The sequence below is a fragment of the Fonsecaea monophora genome (assembly GCF_001642475.1).
Source record: "Fonsecaea monophora strain CBS 269.37 chromosome Unknown Scaff54, whole genome shotgun sequence".
Taxonomy (NCBI): domain Eukaryota; kingdom Fungi; phylum Ascomycota; class Eurotiomycetes; order Chaetothyriales; family Herpotrichiellaceae; genus Fonsecaea; species Fonsecaea monophora.
Window position 1 is genome coordinate 155,524 of NW_019173985.1, and position 21,877 is coordinate 177,400.

The following is a 21,877-nucleotide window of genomic DNA, read 5'->3' on the forward strand; positions in this document are numbered from 1 at the left end:
GTTGGATAGCTAGAAATACTTCGGAATGAGTGAAGCCAAACGGCTGCCTGTGGTGCTGAAGGTTTTGTAGCCTGACTGGGCGCTGTGGGCGTCTACTGGCCCCTCCTCAACCCCCCGGAAGACCCAGCCATTGGCAGATGCGGCTAGTACCTTGAGGGGAAGCGGCACGTCATTTCCCACTAGGGCCTCCAGGCCCAAGCGCGTCTAAAGTCAAGTAGTCGCCCGAACCATCTTCACTTGCCAGAAAGTGCGGCAGCACCCAAGCAGGCAGTGAAGCGCAGCACAAAAGAATCGACGCCACAAGACAGACAAGTTTCGGTTTTCATCTCTCCATCACCCCCAGTTGAGGCCTGCTTTACAACAAATCCTCATTCTTTTGTTTCAACGTCTTGCGTCCTTGCTCTCTGTACACTACTTTTACCTATTAATTTCGTCCTTGATTTCATCCTTGGAGAGGCCAGCTACTGGCCTGCGTCAGGGCATAGGTGATTGCGGCTTCATAATTCGCAACACCCTTGAACTTTCAACGAAACTTCAAGCACTCTTTCGCACACAAATTCTCCTGCCGATTCAGAACAATCGCCTCTTCTTCTCTTCCTCACCGGAATTCAACAAACCCGCTCTTCCTGCCCGTATTGCTGTGCCAGCAATCCTGCCTCCCCAATATCGTGATCTTGGTCTCTCATCTGGAGATCAACTCTCGCAAGGCTGAACACAACCTCACTTTCTGATGCAACCTATGGTGCCGATTCACGGGGCTTAGTGAAGATGGGGAAGGTTACGAGGAAGCCGCAGGAGAAGCACAAAGCGTCGTTGGTGAGTTTGTTCCTGCTGCTCCATATATTGGGTGGACAAGGCTGATGTGACTGCGACAGTCCCCTGCGGTAACAGATCTGGTCAAGCAGGTTTCGACAGTGCCCTTGGTCGACCTTCCGGGTGTCTTGGCTGCCTGGTCGCCGAGATGGCCTTATCCCCGTGGCGATCTCAACAACTGGATCGAACCTCTCGACCGTTTTGACAGCATCCTCCAGTCCTTCAACTCGAGATATGGCTTGGACAAAGGCCCTCAGACAATACCCTTCAACTCATCACTGTTACTCGAGGGGAGCCCTGGGGTCGATGAGCAGGGTTTGAAAGAGAGAGGATTTGGTCCAGAGGGTGATAGAGAACTGGTCGAATCGGTTCTGGCCTTTTCGAAACTTCTGGTTGAAAAATGTGCAAACCGCGCAGTCTACAATAGCACAGACCGCTTGAATGACTTGTTACATACCACATCGCTCTCCCTACTGCACAGCACTCTGCAAATCACCTTCTTCCTAGCGCAGCGGTACGGAGGCATTCGCCCCTCTCATGGGCCAAAATTTTATGATTTTGATTTTGAGCGTATCGAGAGACTGGCTTCGCCTTTCGGGCCACTTCCAGCGAATGCTAAACGTGGACCACCATCTCCAGTCAAGACCAAGTCCAAAGAGAAAGTTCAGCACAACGGCAGCAAACCGAGGCGTGGCTCCACTGCATTCAATCCAAACGACTTTCGTGCCCTCTGCAAGGAATCCCCACAGCATGGCGACCGCGGGAAATCTTCATCAGCCGGACTTGATCGAGATTGGTCTGCATGGGCTCACCACGTCAGAGTCTGGTGGGAAACCTCAGGCTCCGAACCCGAGGCTGCCTCTGTTGAAGCCTCGCAATCGTTAGAAACCTCACCCACCCCGACACGCAGCCGACCATTGTCGACGGGCCCTGGCACGGCAAATACCAACGGCTCTTCCAATGACATTGGCAGTAGTAGAATTATCCATGCACCAGGTGAAAAAGAGAAGAGTGTGAAGATACTCGAATTCTCTCCCTCGGATCTATCAGCCACCACTATTGAGACGATCTTGCACAACCACCTGGCTGACGACATGCCGCCCAAGGTTCGATACGAGCTGCTGCACCAGCTTCGTGTTGCCTATGCTTTGATCACCTCCTCGAGTAGTCGCAAGGAGCTGTTAGCAGTGCGGCTCTTGTCCATCGCTAGTCTGGCCAATGTCTTTGGCGAACCAGACCTCACTCAGAAACTGTTCTCGGAGGAGAAGCCTCAGGAATTCATCCAGCAAGTTGTGGGTCTTCTTCATGACACAAAGAAGTCCCACCCTAGTGTGCCCATCTATCTTCAAACTCTGGCCATGGAGACAATGTCGTTCCTGGCACACTCGAAATCTTTCGCTTCCGAGATTCATGCTGCATTGGGTGCAGGATCAAGCCAGGGGCTCCTTTCTCAACTGATACAAAAGGGCCTGAGTGATATTGCTCAGGAGCATGACCATACAGATGACGTGTTTGGGGACGATTGGAGAGACGCGATCTTTTCGTTGCCGAGGACGCTCATTGAGGTTACTGGTCACCACGGACGCTCTAGCGAGGCGGTGATAGCTTCGAGCTTTATCACCTCATACCTTACCGGCTTCAGTATTACAACCGCCAAAGCCATGAGGGTCCACCTGCGGATGCTTGACTTTATCAAGACGTTCTTCCATCACTTCAAAGATGGTCTCGCCACTTTGTTAAGTAACAATGCTTTTGAGGCTATCTGCAATCTCTTGAGCACTCTTGTGACAAGTGCTTGGGATCTTCTCCAGGCAGGCCAAGGGATACCGGCTCAGCATAAGACGCGGGCTACGGACTACGAAATCCCTTATATGCATCAGCAAATAATCCGATCCATCATTGACATGATCAACGATATCAGCGGTCATCAGGGTCAGCAGGCTGATCGAGTGCTGAGAAGCCTGGTCGACTCTCAGGCTTTGCTCCGTGCCTTTCGGCTCATTGTCGACCATCTGACTGCTTTCGGTGCGCACACATGGAGCGAAGTCATCAAGGCCATCTGGGGATTTCTCCACAACGAGCCCACAAGCTATGCAGTGATATCCGAAGCAGGTATTATTCAGAGCATTCTAAACACAGTCAATCCGTCACCAAACCCGTCAGAAACTCCAGCGAATCAGAAGCGGTCAAATTCAATATCGTCGGTCCCTGAAAATCGACCACAAGGTATTCCACCCGTGGTTGATGCAATTGTCAATGTCTCTCAGGTATTCGGCGCCATTTGTCTTACGAGTGCTGGTTTCGACCTGTTCAAATCCTCCGGTGCTCTGGAGAAGTTCTTCGAGATCTTCGAGTCACCTGCCCATGTGAAGGTCCTCAACGATGCAAGCATGCTGGCTATGCTTGGTTCGACATTCGATGAGCTCATCAGACATCATCCAAACTTGCGGACTTCCGTTTTGAGTGCGGTGATGATAATGCTTGGTCGCGTGCGTCATATAGGCAGGTCGCTCTCCGTCAACTTTGGTGCAGGAGCAAAGCTGTGGCTTGGTACAGAGGATGAACTTGTTCCCTGCGGTGGACGCGAGGCCCTGTCATTGGAGATTCTACCAGCAGTTTCAAGCAATGCTGATGAACCCATTCCTGCCAGAAAGATTGACCTGCCGAATGGTGACAAATTGATTCTGGAGGATGAGATGCTTCCCCCGAGCACTGTTACCGGAAGACCGAGCGATCAAGATGGCAATGGGCTGAAAGCTAGTGACTACGTGAGACCTGCGATTGCGTTCTTGATGGCTTTCTTCGAGCACCAGGCTCATTGCACTAGCTTTTTGGACCATGGTGGCTGTGACCTTGTCTTGGACTTCATCACATTGCCCAGCCTGCCGGTTGCAACACAACCCTTTGACCGACACGGTGGAATGTTCCAAGAGCTGGCCGCGGCAGTTCACATGATGGCGGAGACCAAACCGCACATTGTACTTCCAGCACTTGTCGACCGCGCGCGTTTTGCTTGTTCGGAGCTAAAGCACTTCAGCCAATGTCAGCCAACCGACTGGTCTTGTTATTTTGGCCCTCTAGTGAAAGCCGCGCCAGGTACCACCGGGACAGGCAAGGGCCCTGCTCCGCAGCTGTCAGACGTGGAGTTAAATGGAACTCGCCTAGTCAGAAGCATGATGGCGGTCTTTTGTCTGGCGCAGGTGCTAAGCGAGATCTTCAACATTCCGATTTATAACCAGAGACACATGCATAACTTCCTGTTCGGGTCAGTGAACCTAGAGGATGTTTTAGCCGACATTGCTCAAATGATGGGAGCGATATCAGCTGCCTGTTGTCGCGAGGATGTCGCGCTCCAGCGCTCAATCCCCGAATCCTGGATCTCGGCAACACGCCCAGAACACTTCTCGACTGGTGACGATGAAGTCGATAAACTTTTGAGTGTTCGCGACATCACGTCTCGCCATACAGGGCTTTCGACACCTGAAACTGGCGAGAATAAAGCAATCTCTGGGTCAGACTCCGCTACACTGAGTAAGGATCGACAAACACCATTCTTCAAGAACGTCCAGACTCTACGCTTTCTCTTGATCGAAACTCCTGCCGCCATCACCGATTTCCTGTGTCGACTTGGCCGCAACATCGCTGGCCGGCGTCGCCCAGACACCTTCTCCAAACAGAAGACGTCCTTAGTGGCAAATGCTCTCGCCTCCGCCTATTTGGCACAACTTCGACCATACTTCCTCAATCCGAAATCTCCGCAAAACGGTGGCGCCGAGGATACCGAACCCCGCTTTACTTATCTTGTGATCGCTCTAGATAACGTCCGGGGCAGCTTCTACGACGACAGCAGTTCGTCATCAGGGCCCATCGCGACACATCCAGCCCGTCAAGGTTTTGTCGTCGAGGCGTTTCGCAAGGCTGGCGGTATCAAAACTCTGACGGAGATCGGCACAGAGTTTTTCGACAAATTGAAGTCCTGCAAAGTGGAGCATGCCATTTTCTCTGCCAATACGGGTCTCAAAATCTGTCTCGATATCCTGGAGGTATTCACCGATTCAAAATGCATCATGGAATCGGCACAGTCGAACAACATGAAGACTATAGACCCTTCGAGACAATACTACTTTGTTCCTGCTCAAGTATTACTCAACTTACGGATGGAAGCACTTCCGCTCGCGCGATTGATATGGGCGAGTGAATACGCGGACCAAGCATCCAAAGACGTTGTGCAGAAGCTGATCTCGATCTTGAAGCATGTATTCACTGGTGACCATGAGATGGAAGCAGTGCAGTCTGACGGTGGCCACCCTACTCTTGCACCCTTTGTGCCAAAGCGACCGGAGTTTGACCCTTCAAAGGTCAACACTTTGAAAGAGAAAGGCTACAGTGAGGATCTCGTACGCGAGGCTCTTTACCGCTCCAATTCGCAAGCGCCAAATACCTACACGCCAGCTGAAGAGTACTGCCGAGCACTTTTAGCCAATCCTCGCCGGAGGCGACTGCCAGCCCCTGAGAGAGACAGCGACACTGCGACTGCTCCTAGCAATATTTCTGGCGCTGTGACTCCGCCGGCAAACTCAAATTCATCTTCTGGTTGGGTCTCGCTGGGCACGATTCACACTCTACTTCCGAATGCACATCAAGCGCCAGACGACAACGAGATGGAAGACGTCACCACCTCTAGTCAAAACACTTCCGCGTCGAGACCTGCGGATAATGCCACGACGAGCGTTTCTTCCGCCATGGACATCAGTAACCTTCTCAATAGTGACACTGAACCTGAACCCGTGGTACCACAACCTTCCGAGGCAGATCTGCCACGGAATTACTCTGTCCAATCGATCAACGAACAGAGGGCACTCATCAGAGAGGACCTGGCTGAGCGGTGCAATAATATTCTCGACAATCACCCGAACTTGACCTTCGAGCTGTCTGACTTGATCATGAGTGCAACAAAGAAATTGGGCGAAGATCAAGCCAATGAGTTTTGGAGAACTACCTTGGATCTTCTGACTAGTTCACTACTATCGATGCAAGACGAAGATGATATTAACGAATCCCGCGGAAAGAAAATCGCCGCCGCAGCACACCTGGTAGCTCTCCTTATCCAGGATGGAGAAGTGTTCAAAGAGACACTCAATATATTCCAGGACTCGTTCGAAGGCATCCTTTCGTTTTTACAACTTCCGGCAGCGGATGGACGGGCTGATGAAGGCTCCTTTCCATGGGTTGCGCCTATCTTGCTGATTATTGAGAAGATGCTGTCCAAGGACTGTGAGCCGGCAGTAGTCAAGTGGGATAACCCGACGGACCTTGATTCTGTCACAAAGGCTGTGCTGACACCGGTTGCTGTGTTCGATATGGATGACAAACTGAAGCTCTTCGAAGCACTCGTGAACCTGCTTCCTCGCGTTGGCAAAGACAAAGGCATGGCTTTAGCCATCACTAGAGTTCTAGTTCCTCTTACAAGAACTCGAGAAGTTGCCAGCAGGTTGGCTGAGAAACGGAACCTTCAGAGACTCTTCCTCATGGTCAAGCAACTTACCAATGGGGTGGGACATCGCCTACAAAGCTGCTTCATGCTCATTCTGCGACACATTGTCGAGGACGACGCAACCCTGAAACAAATCATGCGCAGTGAGATAAAGCTTCTATTCCACTCTCGCAGCACGGCACGGCAACCAGACACAAACAGTTACATTCGTGAGCTGTACCATCTTGTCCTGCGATCGCCATCTGTCTTCGTCGAGACGACAAATGAGCTTGTCAAATTGTCTTCGTGGCAGCCGCATGCTACAGGTGTGGCTGCTCTGGTATTGAAGGATACTCTAGTGCTGAAGGAGACCAGTGGGTCCAAGGCAACCGACCAAGACGAAGGTGCCCAAAGTCAACCAAACGAAGACAGCACAGTGGATGGCACGCAGCCAGCAGCCAGCGTTGAAAACGCGCCAAATCCCAACGAAGAGGGTAGCAAAGGCAAGGTGCCCGAATTGAAGCCTCCAACTGTCGAGCATCCGGATGGAGTCATTCACTTCATTCTATCTGAATTGTTGAATTACAAGGATGTTGAGGATAAAGATCCCCCTGCCCAGGTTTCGGGCACTCCAACTGTGAATGGAACGTCAAATCTTAACCAACACACCGTTACAGCAAGTTCGTCTGAAGGCCCTGCCATTGACGGTTCGCAGCCGAAATCTGAGAAGGCAAAGTTCAAGCCCGAGGAGCACCCAATCTTTTCCTACCGCTGTTTCTTGATGTACAATCTGACCGAACTTCTGCACTCTTATAACCGCGCAAAGATTGAGTTCATCAATTTCTCTCGCAAGGCTGACCCAATGGCGGGTACGCCATCGAAGCCACGTTCTGGGATTCTCAACTACTTCCTCACCGGACTGATTCCATCCTGTTATGTGGACAAGGAAGATTCTCTCCAATTCAAGAAGAAATTGCTCACAAGTGATTGGGCTATCCGAGTGATTGTTGCCCTGTGTTCTAAGACAGGGGAAGCGGGTATGACTGTTACTGCGCAACGATACTCCACACAGCCACAAATCGAGGACGTTGACGACGAACCAGACCTGACATTCGTGCGCCGCTTTGTCCTCGAGCACGCCATCAAAGCGTACAAGGATGCCATTTCTTCGAACGAACCACTTCAGATGAAGTACAGTCGATTGCTGTGTCTCGCTGACATGTTCAATCGTCTCTTGACAAAGCCCTCCGTCCCAGAAGGCTCTGCTGGCTCCCAGAATACTTCCTACAAAGTCCTTTCCAGGATGATGTTTGAGAAGAATCTTATCTCAGTCTTGACCAGTTCGCTCACAGAAATCGATCTTGCATACCCTGGCTCCAAGAGAGTGATTAAGTTCATCCTGCGCCCACTACAGGAGCTCACCACATTAGCAACCCAACTAAGCGTCACGTCGCCGGACCTTTTGAACTCCGTGGTGGGAAACATGCCTGAAGACGTCATTTCGTCTGCCTCGTCGGTATCGGATGTTGATGAAGAGCGGGAAGAAACACCTGATCTTTTCCGAAATTCTGCGCTCGGTTTGCTGGATCCTAATCGGGATCCTGGCTCGGACTCTGCGACGGATGAAGAAGATGAAGACGAGGAGATGTATGACGATGCGTATGAGGACGAAATGGAGTACGATGACGGCATGGTTGCCGGTCCGAACGACGACGAAGCAGTCAGCGATGAAGAAGAAGGTGAAATGGGGCCAGATGGTGAAATAGAGGGCCTTCCAGGTGATGTACCAATGGACATCGAATTCGTTGTGAACGATCCTCACATGGATGTCGACTCAGATGAAGATGAAGATGATGAGGATGACGACGAGTCCGACGAAGACGACGAGGACGACGACGATGACGACGACGGCGAAGACTTTGAAATTGGTGAAGACGACGATGCCGGTGAAATCAACGCTGATGACGAAAACAACAGTCTCAATGAAGGGCCCGAGGACGAGGAAGGCGAATGGGAAGACGAAGATGAAGACGAAGACGACGACGATGACGGCGATGAGGCAGAAAATGCTGGTGGACGACATCGCATCGCTGGGTTCGATCACGATGAGTTTTCCTTCCCTGGAGGTATGATGCCCGTTGCTGTAGTACAGGGTCACGACAATGGCCCGCCCGCGTCGGCAGGTGTCCTCAGCAACTTGCTTCGGGTCTTGGGTGACCACGACCTTGATGGTTCGATGGGCGATCGGTCAGAAGATAGGTCTCCGCCACTCAGGATAACCGCCCGTCGTAGTCGTCCTTCAATCGATCCAGGCGTCGTTCCACCTCCAGGAATAACTTTTCCAGAGGAAGAGGACGATGATGATGAGGACGAGGACGACGAGGACGAAGACGATGAAGATGGCGACGATATGGACGAGAATGACGGATTGGAGTACGGTGACTTTGATCACTTACTTGGTGGTGCCCGTGAGATCATCGACCACACCCATTTGACATGGGACCATCCGCCTCTTATGCGGCGGCATCGTCCACTTGCTGGCTCGGTCTGGAATTCCCTTACTAGGCGGATTGAAGGCCGTGACGATCTGAATCCACCAGGCCGCTCGGGCCGTATATCGGGACATGTGAGGTCTGGCGATGATGGCACAAACCCTCTGTTACGAAGGCCTCAACCAGAGTCTCGACAGAGAACAGAGCACCTTGGTACCAGCATTTTCTTCCCGTCCGCGATGCAGATACCAGGGATCCCTCCCTTCCATCAACCTATTCAAGCAACCCTCCATGCGGTTGATCCACGCGGAATAGGCGGACATGGAGCTGTACTTGACGCCATTTTCTCGGCTCTTCAGCGTGGCGAGATAGGCGAAGGACAGGTTCGGCTTCGCATTCCCGCTCCTCTTACAGATTTCCGCGATCCCTGGCGATCATCTGGGTGGGATCCCCGCCATCACCGTCATGCTTCCCGCGAAGACTCCCAGCGCGGTAACAACTTTGTTCCCTCACCGACTATGGCACGTTGGCAAGAGGAAGTACGACTTCTCTATGGCACTACCTATATAGAGAAGATCCAGAGGGTTCAATTGTGGCTCATGTCGGTCATGGTTCCCTTCGCTCAGCAAGAGGAAAAAGAACTCAAACGGAAGCGAGAACAGGAGCAGAAGGCAGAACGGGAAGAAATGGAAAGATTGAAGGTGGAAGCAGAACGTCGCAAGAAAGAGGCTGAGGAACGCGAAGAAGAGCGTTTGCGGGTTGAGGCCGAAATCGCTGCAGCTGTCGAAGCTGATGCCCAAGAAGAGGATGTTGAGCATGAAGTTGGTGACACTGTTCCTATGGAGGATGTACAAGATACGGAAGTATCGAACGCGCAAGAAACCCCTGACAACGCGGCTTCGACTTCGACAACGACTGAAGCGCAGCCGCGTGTTTTCACTACCATTCGAGGCCGGCAAATCGACATCACAGGGCTTGCGATTGATATTGAGTATTTGGAAGCCCTACCAGAAGAACTCCGCGAAGAGGTCATCATGCAGCAGTATGCTACTCGCCGTGAAGAAGCTCGTCAAGAAGGGGCTAGTACGTCTGGCATTGATCCAGACTTCCTCAACGCTCTCCCAGAAGAGATCCGAGAAGAGATACGGCAACAGGAAGCCCATGCACAACGCCGACGGGAGCGTGAAGAAGCTCGCAGACAAGCTGCAGCCAACGGAGGACACGCGCAGGCGGAAGACATGGACAACGATAACTTCTTGGCCACCCTTGATCCTGCATTCCGTCGTGTGATATTAGCAGAACAGCCCCCGGAGGTCTTGCGTCAGCTTGATCCTCGTCACGCTGCAGAAGGTCGGGCACATGCCAGACGTCTGTATCAATATGTCCGGAATGATGGAGACGGGCGTGACGATCGACACGGCGAAGACGCAGGTCAACGCGACGGCAAGCGGCAGATTATTCAGATGGTTGAGAAGTCTGGAGTGGCAACTTTGTTGCGACTCATGTTCTTACCACAACAAGGTTCGCTTCGCACAAATCTATGGCATGTCCTACGCAATATCTGCGGCAACCGACAAACTCGATCCGAAGTCGTCAATCTCTTACTCCTCATTCTCAAAGAAGGTTCAACGGATGTGTCGGCTGTTGAGCGCAGTCTAGCCAATTTATCCTTGAGAGCAAAAGCCACTGTTGGCCAGAAGACGCCTCAGCCACTCAAACGTACGCTCTCGCTGCAGCCTGCAGGTGGCATTAGCAATGAGGTCACCCCTCTTGTGGTCGTGCAGCAGTGTCTTTCCGCCCTGAGACAGCTTTGCCAGAGCAATTACCACACTCGGACTATCTTTATCCGGGAAAGTGACGCCAGTCTGGCCTCCAAGAAGGGTAAAGGAAAAGCCAAGGAGGTCAAGGCAGCCAGATATCCTATCAACGATCTAATCAGCCTCCTCGACCGCAAACTGATCGTGGAAAGTTCGTCGTGCCTTCAATCACTTGCTGAGCTTTTATCGGCCGTGACTCAGCCTTTGCCGAATCTTTTGAAGAAGGACAAGGAGAAGGTCGCCGACGAAGAGAAGCCGACTGAGCCTGAGGGCAGGACCACAGAGGAAGCAATTTCCGCCAGTGCATCGACTGAAGCAGCTCAACCAGCTCGAATAGATGCCGATGTCGAGATTCAAGATGCTCCGGCTCCTGTTGCTACCAACGAAGCGACTGAAGCTTCTGCAAGTGTGGCTGAACAACCCGAGACTGCTGAGACTGGCACGAATGACAATGCAGAAATTAGCAATGACGACTTGACGACCGAAGGCGCCAAATCAAAGAAGGCTTTCGAACCGCCCGAGGTTTCAGAACACAATTTACAACTCGTTGTGAGCATCTTCGTTGCTCCGGAATGCAATAGCGACACGTTCCACTCTACCTTGGAGACGCTGTCGAGCCTGTCATGCATTCCCGGTACCTCGGCCGTCTTTAGCAAGGAGTTGATTCATCACATCAAAGAACTTTCGGAATCCATCTGCAAAGACCTAGAGGAGCTGATTCCACAACTCAAAGAAGCGCAGTCGATCACTGACCTCCACGTGCTCTCGTCGACAAAATTCTCCCATGGTGGTTCCGACCAAGTCAAGCTATTGCGAGTTCTCCAGGCATTGGACTATCTATCCGCGCCTAAGGCGGAGAATGAAGAACCCGAGGGAAATGCGGTGGCAAAGAGCATCCTTACTTCTTCGTACGAAAGCCTTGCACTTAGACCGCTGTGGAGCAAACTGAGTGAATGTTTAACAACGGTCCGCGAAAAGGACAACATTACCACCTTTGCTACAATATTGCTTCCACTCATCGAGTCGTTGATGGTGGTCTGTAAGAATACCTCACTCAAAGACTCTGTTCTGGCTCGCCAGATCAGAGAACAGGTACCTGGAAGTCCTGCGCCGGAGGCTATGGATGACCTCCAAGAACTGTTTTTCAACTTCACAACCGAGCATCGGAAGATCCTCAACGATATCATCCGCCAATCTCCCAAGTTGATGCAAGGAAACGGAAGCTTCAGCCTCTTGGTTAAGAACCCCAAAGTCCTCGACTTTGACAACAAGCGAGCCTACTTTACCAAGCAGATTCACTCTAGATTGCACCAGCAACGTCATATTCAACCCCCTCTACAGCTCAACGTCCGCCGCAGCCAAGTGTTTCTCGATTCTTACAAGGCCTTGTACTACAAATCCGCCGAGGAGATGAAATATGGTAAACTCAATATTCGTTTCAACGGCGAAGAAGGCGTTGATGCAGGTGGTGTCACTCGAGAATGGTTTCAAGTTCTTGCTCGAGGCATGTTCAATCCAGATTGGGCCTTGTGGCAACCTGTGGCAGCCGATCGCACCACATTCCACCCTAACCCGCTCAGTTGGATCAATGGTGAACACCTTCTTTACTTCAAATTCATCGGACGCATCATTGGAAAGGCCTTGCACGAGGGCCGTGTTCTTGATTGTCACTTCAGCCGGGCTGTTTATAAGCGACTTCTTGGGAAGGAACCTAATTTGAAAGATCTCGAGTCTATGGATCTTGACTACTACAAGAGTTTGGTGTGGATTCTGGAGAACGACATCACCGACGTCATCACCGAAGACTTCTCTGTGGTTGAAGAGCAATTTGGCGAGGAAAAGATTGTGGACCTTGTTCCGAATGGCCGCAATATCCCCGTGACGGAGGAGAACAAGAGAGAATACGTCAATGCCCAAGTTCGGTATCGCCTCACCACATCAGTAAAGGAGCAGCTTGAGAATTTCGTCAAAGGTTTCCATGATATCATCCCAGCAGAGCTCATCGCCATCTTCGACGAACAGGAACTCGAATTGCTCATCTCTGGATTGCCAGAGATCGATGTGGACGATTGGAGAGCCCATACCGAATACCACAACTACAATGCCAACAGTCCTCAAGTTACATGGTTCTGGCGCATTGTCCGCGGTATGAGCAACGAAGAACGGGCGAAATTGTTACAATTCGTCACTGGCACCAGCAAAGTTCCTCTCAACGGCTTCAAGGACCTTGAAGGCATGCAAGGGAATACGTTGTTCAGTATTCACAAGTAAGTTTGTCACATACCCTGTCAGGCTTTTGCACAGATGCTAACGATACTACCACTATAGGGATCCAAGTCAATCTCGCTTACCGACGAGTCACACTTGTTTCAATCAGCTGGACTTGCCTGCTTACGATGACTATGATACTCTCAAGAACAACTTGATGACGGCAATTGATCTCGGCGCTGATTATTTCGGTTTCGCATGATCGTTCGGAACATGCTCGGTGTGACATGCACAAGGCAAAGACATGCCTGTAACGGATTGTAATGGAGACAGGTTGGGGGAGTGATACGCGAGGAATTTCTGCGGTTTCTTTCTTTTCTTAGAGTGAGCTGTGATGTCTACAGGGCACCATCATAAAGACGTCGCGTCGTTCGGGCTGCTGTGGAGATGCGGACAAAATGGACGGAGAACTTGCGGCGACGACAACGGCTGGATCAACAAGGAGTTTGAACAGCAACTCAGTAATGATCTGGGCTTGGTCTGAGATGTGCAGATCTCAGATGCCCGGTCCAGATCATCTCTAGAGAACCAATGCATAGATAGGTATTAGTTTGGCTGATAAAAAGCATCGTTCAATAACTGCTACTTGGATGTGCCGAATCGATCCATTCGTACATTTGCCCTGGAGGGAGTCAGATCTCGGTTTCTTTTTCAGCTGCATCAGTGCCTCTTGTTTCGATTGTGAACTGCGAAAGGCTCAAGTTCTCCCATAATTGTGTTTTTTTGATCCACAGAAGTCTGTAATGGAGAGTCCGGAATGACTTCCGCACTTGATTGTGTCTGGAACTCCCACGAGGCTGAATGTACGAGGCCATCCTACTCACCAATCATCTTGTGCCCCTCGGATATATTTTGCCAAGATATGACCTTTCCACTTTTGGCAAGCCCACACTTCGAACTTCCACATTTTCGAGTTGCAGATTGATTGCACTTTCCCGTGCCCTACGCTTTCTCCTTCACATCACTCTCTACCTTGTACTTCTTTCAATTCAAGCACCTCTTCCTCAAACGACAAAATGGTAAGCTGAACCATCGTCTCTGCCCTCCGCCGCTATAGCACAACCTGCACATCAAGTTCCACCCTCGTGGATCGGGTGCTGCTCGATGTGTAAAAATTTCCGCCAGAATTTGCGCGGGGACATCGTGAGCGTGTGAAGCAGCCCAGCGTCCTGACCTCTTAACTGATGGCGCGGACAATGGACACACGAGTCTCGCCTGTCCCTTTGCTGCATTCTCGGTGATGACTCCGGCTGGGGAAGGAGAATCTCAGACGCAGCTAGCCACTGCTCTGAGGTTCCCTTCTCCTTAGAGTTGAAAGAAAACTTTTGTGTCAGTCGGAGGACATTTGCTGACGGTTTTCTTTGCTCAATGATAGCCACCAAAGGGGAAGAAACCCGCGCCTGCACCTTTCCCTCAAGGGAAAGCTGGTGCTAGCAAGAAGGCTGCCAAGGTACGTTGCAGATCTCCAGTGTTGTCTTCGGATCTTGTGTCTTTCACGACATTGGATGTGCTCTTCGGGAAGAGCGGATTGAGCTGACTTGCTGACCTGCGCCTCTGTAGAACCCTCTCCTCGAGAGACGTCCACGAAACTTTGGCATCGGTCAAGATGTGCAGCCCAAGCGCAACCTGTCGCGCATGGTCAAGTACGAATTTCCCAAGCGCTCCAGCTACAATTGTAGAAGTGTCTGACATGTTTGTAGATGGCCAGAGTACGTCCGCCTCCAACGCCAGAAGAAGATCTTGAACATGCGCCTCAAGGTGCCACCTGCGATCGCCCAGTTCCAGCACACCCTCGATCGAAATACCGCGGCACAGACCTTCAAGCTACTCAACAAGTACCGTCCTGAAACCAAGGCACAGAAGAAAGAGAGACTGCACCAGGAGGCGACCGCCGTCCAGGAGGGCAAGAAGAAGGAGGACGTGAGCAAGGTGAGCAGCGTTTACAATACCTTCCAAGACCAACAGCATACTCATATCACAGCAGAAACCCTACACAGTCAAATACGGCCTCAACCACGTTGTCGGTCTTATTGAAGCCAAGAAGGCATCCCTCGTGCTGATCCCTAATGATGTGGACCCCATCGAACTTGTCGTCTTCCTCCCTGCCCTCTGCCGGAAGATGGGCATCCCATACGCCATCATCAAGGGCAAGGCTCGCCTTGGCACCGTCGTGCACAAGAAGACTGCCGCCGTGCTGGCTCTGGCCGAGGTCAAGAGCGAGGACAAGTCGGAGCTGTCCAAGTTGGTCAACGCCATCAACGAGGGCTACACCAACAAGTACGAGGAACACAGAAGACACTGGGGTGGTGGAATCATGGGTGTCAAAGCTGTTGCACGGATGGATAAGAAGAGGAAGGCTGTTGAGAGCGCCATCAAGATCTAAGCCCGCTCCAGACATCTCCTTTTCCTCGACTCTTTCTTCCCAGTGACCCACCTCTGGGAGAACGTCGAGGGAAGCTCCTCAAGAAATGAAGGCCCTTTGACGGTTCAAGTGATTGTCATGATCATGTCAATCAGTACGATGGTGGGCCAAGCTTGCCACTGGCCACTCGAGGTGACGAATTACATGTTGGGAGGAGATGGATGCCAACGCCAATGCACGGAACATATCCCTACGGTCTGGTCTGTCACTGCTCAAACGATTATGAACAGGAGCCAGGGAGTTTCAAGCGCAGTGCTCATGGACTCTCCTGCCGGTCAAACTGTGCGTGCATGCCAGTGATTTACGTATCTACTCTCTAATCAGGTGTTCGCTGCATCACCCAGTCGGACAGTTTATGGTCATGGTCATGGTCACGGGTAGTCGGGAACACACACACACCCACCATCACGATCACGATCAAACCAAAAGTCTCATAAAATGAAGAAACATTGAAAACTGCAAATCCTGCCTTGTCCCGTCCTGTCCTGTCCTATCTTATCCTCCACCCATTAATTCCAGAAGTACTTAAGTACCCTTAGTGACCCTTTTACTTTGGTCTATTTCCCCGTCCCTGCTCCTGTCCTGCTGCCCTCTACCAAGGTCAGTTAGTACCTTACCTTACCTGGTGTGCACTTCCATGACCGGCGTACTTGTACTGAGTACTAGGTAGGTAGGTACCATACATTGTCAAAATCAAGGGCACAAGATGCACTCGTCGTGGCTGGGTTATAAGTTTAATTTCTGGTTCAGCTCGATCTTTCCTCTGAGAGACATCCGCACGGCTACATACAATGCCAATTAATCCTGCCTCTACCGAGAGACCTCCAAATTGGCAAGCTGCAGTACAACCCTCTGAAATGAAGACGCCGCTCGTCAACACCTGGGAGAGACTAGCAAAAACTCCTCAGCCGTCCAGAGCATGACAATAAATGCAGACTCTGTACATTACATGAATCGAATTTCCAATGTCAACACCGCCGTGGTCGCGTCATGACCTGCCATCTACATAGGCGTAACACCCAAAAGCCCCAAGGAAAACAATGATGGAAGCGCTCGCTTGCTTCGTCGTCGGTACAGTGCTCCATATCAGCAAAGTCGGTCCACATTCCATTGCGCATGATAGCTATTCAATGCCGTGACAAGCCCTGTCGTGCCTAGGGAGGTACATGTCAGTCACAGGCACATCTCATTCGTCAAATGGGGAGGGGAACTTACCTTCATAGCTTCAATCCTCGCTTTCAACTGGCTCGTCACTTCCGCTGCTCGCTTCCAATTCTCCTCCGGCCTATTTCCAGACTCCCTAGGTCCAGCCCCTGTCGAAAGTCCAGAGTCACTAGCTTCTCTGCTCATAGAGTATGCAGGTGTATACCCGGATCGCTGTGGACTCATCCTTCCACTAGTTCCGTTTGACACCATGGGAGGGCTGATTTTTCTTCTTGTTCCGCCCAATGTGTCGATTCCAAGCCCATTGTTCTCTTTTTCTTCGCTGGGACTGAGATCAAGACGGTTACCATGAGATGTGTATCCACTCTGCGGTCTGGGTTTCGCGCTGCTGGCTTGCGACTGTGCACGACCACTCTGTGTGCTGGCTGAGCTTCCGGTCCGATGTAAAGCAGTGCTGGCAGGTCGTGCTGCATGGACATTTCCGTTCGCCTGGTATCGATTGTTCAACGAAGGGTCTTCGTATATGGCTCCAGCTCCACTGTCGCCGCCAAAGTTGGAGGCTTCGTCTAGTGCACGGCCACGAATCATGTCCTCTCGTTCTCGACCAATACTCTCACGCCCAAGTCGGGACACCTCTCGCTTATACCGCTCGCTTTCTTTCCGGATACTCTCAATCTCTGCTTTCAGAACATCACATTCGCCTCGCGCCCGTACCAGCTGTGTCTCTTTGGCTTTGATCTGCAAAACGTCGCGTGTATGATCCTCGATCAGCTGTGCATTCTGGTTTTGAAGTTCTGATATTTCAGCCGTGAGTTTGGCATTGCTGCTTCGAAGACTGTCATTCAAGCCTGCGAGTCTTTCTTTTTCAGCACGTAGTTCTTCTAGTTCTGCCCGCTCCACTACTGAAAGGGCGTTTGAGGCTGATGTTGTCGACGGAGGCGAAAGTGGAGCGGCAGTCGGTCTGGCCAACGAGCGCCCAGCGAGTCCACCTCGGCCCATGCCAAATTTGGAAGGGGATGGCACTGCTGCTGCTGCTGCTGCTGTCTCTTCGTCGCCATCTGTGCTCACTGGTGGTGAGATGACTCGTCGCTGTGGACTTCCAGCACCAACCGAAAGACCACCAGGAGCAGGTTTCTTGAGCCCACCAAGTTTGAGACCAGCAGGCTGTGCTAGACCTGGTCGAGCAAGTCCGCCTGGTTTAGGAAGCGCTTTGGCCGTAGGTTTGGGTTGTAGAGGTGTGGCGTCCTCGACCAGAGCAGGTGCGGCTACTGGCGCTGGCTTTCTCCCACCAGGTGCGGGTTTCTTCGAACCTCCCACAACTTTCTTACCCACGGCGGAGGTCGCTTTAGCGGGCGCGGGAGCAGGCTTCGGCTTTTCTTTCGCTTTGACTTCGGCAGTCTCAAAGTACTCCTTGATCTTGGATTTTCGGATGTCGTCTAGTCCCTCTAGATAAGGATTCATCGCACGCTCACCGATGATCTTCATGAGTGTTCCAAGAATTTCAGCACCACCGGATCTGATGCTTTCGGTTGACTCTGTTAGGAGCTTCGTGGCTGCGTCGGCAATGCGTTTTTGCTCCTCTTTAGAAGGCACATCTCGGGTAGTCCGCAGGCATCTGACTAGAAATTTGATTGTTTCGCCTTTGACGTTGGGGTTTTTGTTGGGTAGAAACCCCAAAATGTCCTCAAGACAGTCGGTGAGAGAAGTTGCAGCAAAGACGGCGTCCAGCGCAGCTCCCAGAGCATCCGCCACGGTCTGCTTCTTTTCCTTGAATCTCTCCATCATTGGGGACATTATTGTCGATCTGTATCTGGCAAAGGACTTCCTAAGACCCAACGCCAACTTCTCGACACAGTTGGCGGACACCGTCACGACAGCAATGTTGGCATCCTTCATACACTTTGCGAACACACGGACCAGATCATCAAAGGGCGCCTCTTTAATTTTTGTAGTGTTCAGAATAGCAAAGAGCGCATCAAGGGCATCTTTGCGTTCCTTCCACTTTGTCGAGCCTACCATTTCGTGGAAATCGGAGGGAATCTTCGAATAGACGTCGACCGGTTCGGCAAAGTCGAAAGCATTCATTTCGGGTTCCTCTTCCTCTTCGGCCACTTCACCATACTCATCGTCGCCACCGCTGGCTGCTGGAGCTGCTGTCGCCAAAGCGGCTTGCTGTGACCTCGTGAGGCGTTCCTGCTTCGGTGGTGGCTCTTCTTTGACTTTCTCAAACAACTTTTCCAGATCTTGTTGCTGAACCGGTTTCAATTCGCCCCAAAATGTGACCTTGATCGCCTCCTTGAGCCAGCGATACAACTCGACGGCCAGGTTTTGTGCTTCTGCTCTGACATTCTTATCCGCATGACCAAACACCTTGGGTAACACTTTCAAGACAGGTTTGGGTTCGACGATCTTAACGCCGTAGTTGTGGAAGATGGAGGTGAGTGCGTTGAGAGTTGCTGCTATGATCTTTGGTTGCTTGTGGGATAGGGCGGGCAATAGTTCTTCAATCACAGGGTCGGACTTGTCCAGCTCGACGTACAGCAGGATAGCCTCCAGCGCATTTGCTTTGGCCTGAGGCCTCGTGGATGACAATCCCTTCTCGTATAGTGCCTGTAGGGTGAAGTTTCGTGACCGGACGGCAGCTTGTTGACCACCATACTTGAGGAATGCGCACAGTGCAGCCAGTCCATCTTGTTGAGCGGCGACGTTGGAATCGCCCGCAGCAGACTTCCAGAGACTCGGATCTTGTAAAAATGGTCGAAAGGCGGGGTCCGACTCGTCAGGTGTGAGTTCAAACACTTTTACGGCAGCCTCATATCCCCCCTTGCGGGCTTTCCAATTCTTGTGCACGAATCTGTCGACCAAGGGCAGTTGCGAGAAATCTTCCTCTTGCTCAGCCATGGTCGTAGGGGAGAAGATCCGTAACCTTGAGAAGAAGTTGGAGGAATGTTTCTTTCTCTTGGGACGTGCAAGCGGGCTATTTAAGAACATCAGTCACACGGATCCATGCAAAGGCGGCGAAGGGAACAAGTTATTCAGATCAATGTGACTCGGGCGACAGTCACTCACCAAAGTTGTTATTGTTGTTTTGGCGGCATGCGGTCGGTGGTCTTCACAAACGACGGTGCAGTCGCGACTGTGGCGGTGGGGAATTGCGCAACTGCCTGTCAGGAAAATCCAAGATATGCGGCGCGTCGATGGCCTATTTTGAGAGGCGTTTGTCGAGGAGTGACACTGAGAAGTCAGTTATATGCGAGTGGTCGCAGGCGCGCGAAAAAGTGTCATGCGGGAAAAACCATGGTGTTGGCGTTGGTGTTGGAGATGCCGCTGCAGATGGGGTGAAGTTGGCAACACACAGAGTAAACATTGGCTTGTGCCTATGACAACACCACGACCAGGTTGGTTTGCCCTGCACCTCTTCCCTCCCACCATTCTTCACTGCATCTATCTGAATCCTACCACCACGTCTTCGCCCTCGAATGCTTCACTCCTTTACATCACACCGAGCTGCAGTACCGGAGCAGATTTTGATTGTGGCTGCGGTAAACGGTCGATCCTTTTCAAACGCAACGAGATCAACGCAGCCAATTCTTGCCAAAAATCTACTCACCAAGAATTTATTCAGTTGAAGGTGCTGGTCTTATCGTCACATGAACTTCTAGACTTTGGGAGACAATTTGACAAGGGGCTGCAAGCCCAAATACTGCAGCCATGAGCCAGCTCCTGACCTCCCGTCAAGCAGAGGAACTGTAGGGTCTCGCGACGTTCCTTCCACCCACACTTTTGAGGCTGACGCTGCTCCTCCCAGACACAAGTCCATGGTCGCCTACTTGCTCTCCGTTGGCATGACTGAAAGTGCAAATAACCTGCGACGAGAAGCGAACTTGGCCGACACATTTGACGACGTTACCGCTAAAAAGTATGAGACCCTGTTGGAAAAGAAATGGACCTCAGTTGTCCGCCTACAAAAGAAAATTATGGACCTTGAAGCAAAGAACGCCGCTCTTCAACAAGAGATAGAGTCTGCTACACCTCTCTCCTCGAATCGAAAAATCGACCCCCAGACATGGTTGCCCCGCGCCCCTGCCCGGCATACCCTACAAGGCCACCGGGATCCTGTCACCGCTGTTGCATTCCATCCAATCTTCTCCTCACTGGCGTCGGCTTCAGATGATTCCACTATCAAAATCTGGGATTGGGAGCTGGGGGAGCTCGAAAGGACACTAAAAGGTCATACAAAGGCCGTGCTGGATGTCGACTTTGGTGGTCCAAGAGGAGGCACTCTGTTGGCCAGTTGCAGTAGTGATCTCACCATTCGGCTTTGGGACCCAAGCGATGAATACAAGAACATCCGGACGCTACCGGGCCATGACCATTCCATCTCTTCTATTCGGTTTATTCCTTCGGGTGCTGCTGGTGCTCCCCTATCAGGGAACACACTGGTATCCGCCTCAAGAGATAAGACACTCCGGATTTGGGATGTCACAACGGGCTATTGCTTGAAAACGTTAAAGGGGCACTCCGACTGGGTTAGGGCGGTGGTTCCTTCGATCGATGGTAGATGGCTACTCAGTGCTGGAAACGATCAAATACCACGATTGTGGGATGCCACCTCGGGCGAAGTCAAAATCACCTTTTTAGGTCACGAACACGTGGTGGAATGTGTTGCCTTTGCCCCGAGCTCGTCTTACGCCCATCTCTCAAGTATCGCTGGTTACAAAAAGCCACCTCCGGCTAGCAGTAGTGGAGAATTTCTGGCAACAGGAGGAAGGGACAAAATCATCAAGATCTGGGACAATCGGGGAACATGCCATAAGACATTGGTGGGACACGATAACTGGGTACGGGGGCTCGTCTTTCACCCTGGTGGCCGGTATCTGATCTCGATATCTGATGACAAAAGCATTCGATGTTGGGATTTGTCTCAGGAGTGTAAATGTGTCAAAGTCCTGGAGGATGCCCACCAACATTTTATCACCAGTATCCGGTGGGCACCGGATATTCCGATCCAACCAAACATGAACGGGGAGACCAACGGCGTAGGCACCGCTGTTAAGAAGGAGGACAGTGGAGGAGGAGGCAAGATTCGCTGTGTCATTGCCACTGGCTGCGTGGACTGGAATGTCCGAGTCTTCGCTGGGTGAGCATGAGCGTTCAGGTGAAACGTGGGAGTTTCTGGATTGATTGGGAATCGTCTGGCAGCAATGCATCGACGAGAGCGAGCATTGGATGGTTGAACAAAAAAGTTGATGAATAGAATGAGTGTATGAGTACGAGTCACGAAATATACGAAACTCAGCCACTACGCATCCGCAACAACCGCAGGGAAGTTTCGTTTCCGCCTTGGACAAATTCCACCACCTCAACCACAATTTCTCTCTTATATGAATATAGCCAGCTCCTGTTTCTGAGTATTCCCACTCTAGTG

General features: G+C 51.5%; 3 protein-coding genes across 3 annotated transcripts; 2 read left to right on the plus strand and 1 right to left on the minus strand.

Moving 5' to 3' along the window:
* Window positions 1–768: 768 nt before the first annotated feature.
* Window positions 769–15,246, plus strand: AYO21_07238 (hypothetical protein; the record flags this gene model as incomplete). The annotated part of the gene is made up of 8 exons (XM_022657195.1): window positions 769–816; window positions 876–3,828; window positions 3,895–12,862; window positions 12,924–13,054; window positions 14,282–14,313; window positions 14,424–14,506; window positions 14,564–14,792; window positions 14,845–15,246. The coding sequence occupies 8 exons, from the start codon at window positions 769–771 to the stop codon at window positions 15,244–15,246; spliced, it is 12,846 nt and encodes a 4,281-aa protein (XP_022510530.1).
* Window positions 15,247–16,412: 1,166 nt separating this feature from the next.
* AYO21_07239 (hypothetical protein) lies at window positions 16,413–19,350 on the minus strand (the record flags this gene model as incomplete). Its single annotated transcript, XM_022657196.1, has 2 exons — window positions 16,413–16,439; window positions 16,501–19,350. 2 exons carry the CDS (start codon window positions 19,348–19,350, stop codon window positions 16,413–16,415), a joined length of 2,877 nt encoding a protein of 958 aa, XP_022510531.1.
* An 810-nt stretch (window positions 19,351–20,160) lies between these two features.
* Window positions 20,161–21,593, plus strand: AYO21_07240 (nuclear distribution protein PAC1; the record flags this gene model as incomplete). Its single annotated transcript, XM_022657197.1, has 2 exons — window positions 20,161–20,198; window positions 20,258–21,593. 2 exons carry the CDS (start codon window positions 20,161–20,163, stop codon window positions 21,591–21,593), a joined length of 1,374 nt encoding a protein of 457 aa, XP_022510532.1.
* Window positions 21,594–21,877: the final 284 nt, after the last annotated feature.